Below are 6,121 nucleotides of genomic sequence, written 5' to 3' on the forward strand. Positions count from 1 at the left end.
TGAATCCTAGACTTTCTTCTTCTTATTTTTCTTCTTTTTTTTTGGTTGACTTTTCCCCCCTATTGGAACACAACTTTTGTATAAACAATCACTTTTCGGTGGTCTAAGTTTTGACTAAATTACGTACTATTGGATATTTTGAATCTTCCGGGAAAAACTCTAATGAAAATGACCGGTCAATTATTGTCTAGTAATTAAATAACGATAGCGTTACACACACACGATCTTAAATAAACAAAAAAATCTTAATCTACTATCCTGATTGAATTCCATTTGGAAAAGGATCCGATTCATATTCCGAATTATATGTTATAAATCTAAATATATATCGAATATTAGATTATTTAAAATTTTATATAAGATAATGCTTTATACATTATTAGATTCAAGAAAAAAAAAATCTTAAATGTGAAGGATATTATCCATTTCAAATGAAATGGAGAGGATTGTATTCTCTTTACTCCACTTACTCAAAAAATGCAATAAAATATTTATAGTATAAATTATACACATATTTATTGCATTTTTAAAAAAATATTATTTTTCATTCCACAGGTTTGACTCGGTGCACATGGAAAATGCCATGCAGGGATATCAGCTCTTGTATAAAACTATAAATACACGAGAAGTCTAGTGCATTAACCACACAACAAGCTAGAAAGCCTTCTTCTTTATCTGCTTCTTTATATTATTATCATGGCTCCATTATTCTCTGTCCCATCAGTTCTCACTACCATAATTAAGTCCTGCCTGCTATTTTCACTTCTTGTGGGTATGGTTTCTGCTCAGTTATCCTCAACTTTCTATGCAAAATCATGCCCTAATGCCCTTTCCACCATTAAATCTGCTATAGACTCTGCAATATCAAGTGAGGCACGAATGGGAGCATCCTTGATTCGCCTGCACTTTCATGACTGCTTTGTTAATGCAAGTCACCTTTAACTCTTTTTTTTGTGTCTGTGTGTCTGTGTATTTTTGCCCCTTATCCATTATCTTATCTACAAGTACAAATGTTTGCTTGTTTTGTGAATGTGTTTTGGGTGTGTATCTTAAAAGGTAATATTAGGAATACAATATATTTTCAAATAAACTTGTTAAAGTGTAGCATGTTATGATTAAAGCAACATTACTTTTAGTTATATCATTATAAACATCACTTTTATTATATACCAATCACAATAAATTATATTAAACCGTTGTGAAAAAAAAAATTGTAAAAATAAAAAAGTTATAATGCTGAATTTATTTATATTTTAATGCATGTAGAAGATGTGTCGTGGTAATATTTAGATTATACAGTATTTTAACATTCAAATCTGCTATTTGGCAGTATGAATTTAATTACATGTTTTTGCTGATAAAGGTTCAAGAACAAAGTAAATCCAACGTACGTACATAGATTGATGATTAAAGTGGATTAGCATAGCTTGCACAACAATATTTTGAATCAATTTTATACTGTCTTACTATAAACAAATCCATTTGGTTAAAACTATTTTTAAGGAAAATAATACTCTTCATTTGAAACAAATCTATTTCAGTCACCTAAAAATGCTTTTCTTCTTTTTTAAGTACAAGAACATTTGGGCCCTTTGCTACAATTACACTATTATTATTATTATTATTATTATTATTTTTTTTTTTTTTGGTCTCAAGTACCTTAATGGGTTGGCACATAATTGGCCCGATGGATGTCTTTTTGTATAATTTGGGAATCCAAATCCATCAACTCTATCTATTCTTGAACTCTCGTGAATACTGATGGGTAGGTTTACTAGAACTTCCCTTTTGTCTATTCCCAACAAAACTTATACTTATTCAACCCCCCCAAAAAAAAGTCTGTTTAGTTTTGCTTGTCTGGGCTTTTATAATATTATTATATTTGATTTATTTTTCTTATTTGTTATATACAGGTTTTTGAAATATTTGTAGTATATTAATATTATTTACAAGTCTTTGTCCTCTTCGTTGAGCCATATCTATTTAATTTATTTTGCTTATTTGTTATTTATTAAAGGCCCATATATAATATAGTTTCATGAGCCATATAATAAAGTCATTCAAATGTTATAAGAAACGTAAATTATAAATTATTAAATTTCATGGAAATGGGAGAATGATTCTAATTGAATATATAAGAAACTAAACTATATACTATGTTAATGGAATATGAACCTCTCATTTTGTGGAAAAAATAACATGTTTATATAACATTTTGTAATAGGGATGTGATGCATCCGTACTCTTGGACAAAACAGCAACTGAACCAGGAGAGAAAAATGTTGGTCCAAATCCTTCACTAAGGGGATATGAAGTAATCGACACTATCAAATCTCAATTGGAGAATTTGTGCCCCGGTGTTGTATCTTGTGCAGATATCTTAGCCGTTGCTGCAAGAGATTCAGCTGTTGCTGTAAGAAAGAACTCAAACTTTTACATCACTTATTATTTTTAACCCATAATATTAGGTGACCTAGTGAGTAGCTTATTTTGTTGAGTTTATACTTTGTTGAGAAAGTATAAACTTACAGAGAAAAAGTAAAGTTTTAAAATACGGTATATAAATCAAATAAACTAAATAAGTTAAAAATAAGTTGTGGCTATAGACCAAAGTTTATTTATTATTAAAACCTTGTTCTTTTGATGTCATTTTAATCATATTATTGGTTTTAATTCAGCTGAGTGCACCTAGTTGGTCTTGGACTGTTGATTTGGGAAGAAGAGACTCTACCACAGCAAGTTCTGCTGCTGTTACTGGCAACATCCCGCTTCCAACATTAGATCTTAGTGGCCTTATCAGTGCATTCTCAAAAAAAGGTTTCACTGCTAAAGAAATGGTGGCTTTATCAGGTGGGTTCAAATCTTAGTAACTCTAATTGTAGTGTTTGAAGTCTCGTACAATGGATTCTAGTTTAACTCAATTAGTAAAGTCTAGAGTGTTTTACTTCAAAGGACAGAACCAAAACATTTTGTTTGGGGCCAAGACTAAACAATCATAAGCCACTAATCACTACACTAGTGAATTTTCCAATATCAATACAAGATTTGTTTCTTCAATTGTCAAAGATAAAAGATAAATTTGTTTGTCTTGACATGTGTATTAGATTTTTTATATTAGATTAGTGGTACCACATATTTGACTAGAAGATTTATGTTATAATATTAATCTAGCAGTAGTTGTGTTTGTCATACAAATCCTACCTATATCTAGTTGGGGGGCTCTAATAAAAAAAAGCATTGGGTTCTGGTATTTTACCTATTATTAAAAATAAAAATTCAACATATTTGGGGCACTCTACTATTAATGTAGTTCCGCCCCTATATGACAAAGTGTGATTGATAGAGAATAAATTTGAGTATATAACATATGATTTTTATCTTCTCATCAATTGAGGAACTTAAGCTTAAATCCTACAAACAAGGAAAAAAAAAAAAAACCAATTAATGTCTGAAATTGGTGGTAAACAGTAATTTTTGTATAGTAGATGCTATTTCAAATTATATGATACCTTACAAAAAATGCCTCGTATGAAATGACACCCAAATTATTCTTGTACTTTGTCTAGGAATTCACTCTGTCGGCCAAGCAAGTTGCAGAAACTTCCGAACCAGGATTTACAATGAAACCAACATAGATTCCTCATATGCAACTTCATTGAAATCAGTTTGTCCAAGCACTGGCGGTGACAACAATCTTGCCCCTCTAGATGTAACTACTCCAACAACCTTTGACAATGCTTACTACACGAATTTGATAAACAAAAAGGGTCTCTTACACTCGGATCAGCAACTCTTTAGCGGAGGTTCCACTGATTCCATAGTTACCACTTACAGCAACAATGTGGGAAACCTCATAACAGACTTTGCCAATGCAATGGTGAAGATGGGAAGACTCAGTCCACTCACAGGCACAAGCGGCCAAATAAGGAAAAATTGCAGGAAAGCCAACTGAGTAATTAAGGCACTAGAGTATGCTGTTTTAGTGTCCATTTTTATTGCCCTTTCACTTTTTTGTGGTTATAAGGGCATTAATGCTCGTTTGAATTAGTTTTCTAGTGTCAATTTTGAGTACAAGTTCAAAGAAATATTGGTATATGTATGACAAGAATTGTCCATCATGAATTGTGTATTCTCGGATATTGGCTCAACCGGAGTGATTTAATTAGATTGAAATGTTGTTGTGTGACTTGTGTTGAATTGTAATTTTATATTGATCACCCCGCGAACAAGTGACGAGTATCAATTTGTGCTGACAGATGGCATATTTTCATATCTTTTTTTTCTAATTCAATAATTGGGATTAGAAAATTTGAACTCTAAACATTTTTATTGAAAAAATTAAGAGATGTTAGTTGATCTATCTATCATTGTGAATTCATATGGTTTTCTTTTAAGAAAAAAAGAAGTGAGTTCTCGATGCAAAACCTTCTATTTAGGGATAAAATATAATCAGCCAATTCACCACCATGAGAGACACCAAACATGATCTCACCCATTCGCAAGAGTTTGCCCCAATATAGAGGCAAATCAAGGTTGCAGTCTCTCACATGCGTTAAGGATCTAGTGGTATTTTTAGTTTATGGACAACATGTTAACACATTTGAGGTGGTTGATGCCTTCAATAAGAAAATCTATTTACACAATTTAGAGGATGATAGGACTAAAAAATCCCTCATTTCTAAGCTTCCTTGTATCTGTTGATAGGAAAATAACATGACTGACTGCCTCTAGTACCTGTAAAAGGAAATTGAAACTTCCATTGTAGTCTTTGAAAGGAATGTCGCTGGCAGAAGTTTCTCAATGCAAAAGAAAAATGTGATCAATTCTGAAACAATGAAACCATTCGGCTTGGCCAGAATTTGTTAAATCCATTCATGAACTCAGAAACACACAACTTTCTAATTTTTCCAGGCTTATAATTATGAATTTGTTAAATCCATTAAATAGAACCTAGAGCTTTGAAATTAACTTCTTATGAAAACAAAGATACTTCATTCCTTATGCTACTTAATATATCCAAATAATAGTCACTTGATCATTAATCAGTAACCGTAAACTAAAAGCTTAAACCCAAAACCCTAAAAATCACAACACTTTCAAAATCACTAGCTCAAATAGAATCAAAACAGCAAACCCACCAACAAATTAACGGAACCCATAACCACAAAACCCCACATCAACATCAAATTCGAGTATCAAATACAATGAAGAATCATAAAATCATAACCAAGCTATGCACAATTACTGAGCAAAACCCTAAAAGTAAAAAAACTTCATGAAACACAAAATTGAGACTAGAAAACAACAACTAGAGCTACAACTTGAGCTAAAAGCAACCAGAAGTCAAGAATTAATACCTGATACAGAATGAAATGGTAATGAAGACCATAAAAGTTGAGATCACGGTAACTTTTTAAACCATGTCCAAATATTCTATAATTAGGTGGGAGTTGCAATTGATTATATATTTATGGGTTAGGATTACCGTTGGGGAGATTGAGAGAGAAGTTGTTTTGTTCCTAAAAGAAAACAACAAAATATAAAAACCCCATGAAGCAAATCCCTCAAAAAAAAAAAATCGATTCAACCCTAGCTTTACAAATACCCAAAATCAAAACCCTAAACCAAAAATCAAAACAAAAAAAAAAATTTTAAAAACTTACTGTTAGGTAGATTGTGAGATTGGCAGTGCCGGTAATGGAGGCTTGGGCTTTGCCGGCAACAACACGGTGAGGAGGATCGGTGGTAGAAAGGGGTGGATCGGCAGTGAGGGTTTGGGAGTCAAAGGGAGAGAGTGAGAGAGAAGGTGAGAGACCAGGTTAGAGAGAGAGTAATTTGAATGGTTTTTTTTTTTTTTTTTTAATTTATAACAAACCTGTAGTCACATTTTGCAAAAACGCAGTTATAGGCCCCTTAAAAAAAATAAAAAATTTGTTCAACCTATAGCCGCGATTAAAGCACATGGCTATAGGAAACACTATAGTTGTGTTTTTGCAAAACGTGGCTTTAAGTGTGCCTATGGCCACATTTTCTAAACGTGGCTGTAGGACTTCTTCAAAAAAAAAGGGGGGGGGGGGGGGGCTGGACGTATGGCCGCATTATTTAAATATGACCATTGGCC

The 6,121-nt window shown here is 32.3% G+C and overlaps 1 protein-coding gene across 1 annotated transcript; it reads left to right on the top strand.

Moving 5' to 3' along the window:
* Positions 1-636: 636 nt before the first annotated feature.
* On the top strand, positions 637-4,186 carry LOC126692516 (cationic peroxidase 1-like). The gene is made up of 4 exons (XM_050388142.1): positions 637-927; positions 2,225-2,413; positions 2,679-2,850; positions 3,567-4,186. The coding sequence occupies exons 1-4, from the start codon at positions 697-699 to the stop codon at positions 3,950-3,952; spliced, it is 978 nt and encodes a 325-aa protein (XP_050244099.1). The 5' UTR covers positions 637-696; the 3' UTR covers positions 3,953-4,186.
* The last annotated feature ends 1,935 nt before the right edge of the window (positions 4,187-6,121 follow it).

Source organism: Quercus robur, chromosome 7, assembly GCF_932294415.1.
Source record: "Quercus robur chromosome 7, dhQueRobu3.1, whole genome shotgun sequence".
NCBI classification, from domain to species: domain Eukaryota; kingdom Viridiplantae; phylum Streptophyta; class Magnoliopsida; order Fagales; family Fagaceae; genus Quercus; species Quercus robur.

Excerpts from the sequence above, each read along its gene's own strand:
- LOC126692516 (XM_050388142.1), top strand. The coding sequence starts at position 697 with ATGGCTCCATTATTCTCTGTCCCATCAGTTCTCACTACCATAATTAAG. Across the intron at positions 928-2,224 it reads TTCATGACTGCTTTGTTAAT|GGATGTGATGCATCCGTACT; the intron begins GCAAGTCACCTT and ends ATTTTGTAATAG. Across the intron at positions 2,414-2,678 it reads CAAGAGATTCAGCTGTTGCT|CTGAGTGCACCTAGTTGGTC; the intron begins GTAAGAAAGAAC and ends GTTTTAATTCAG.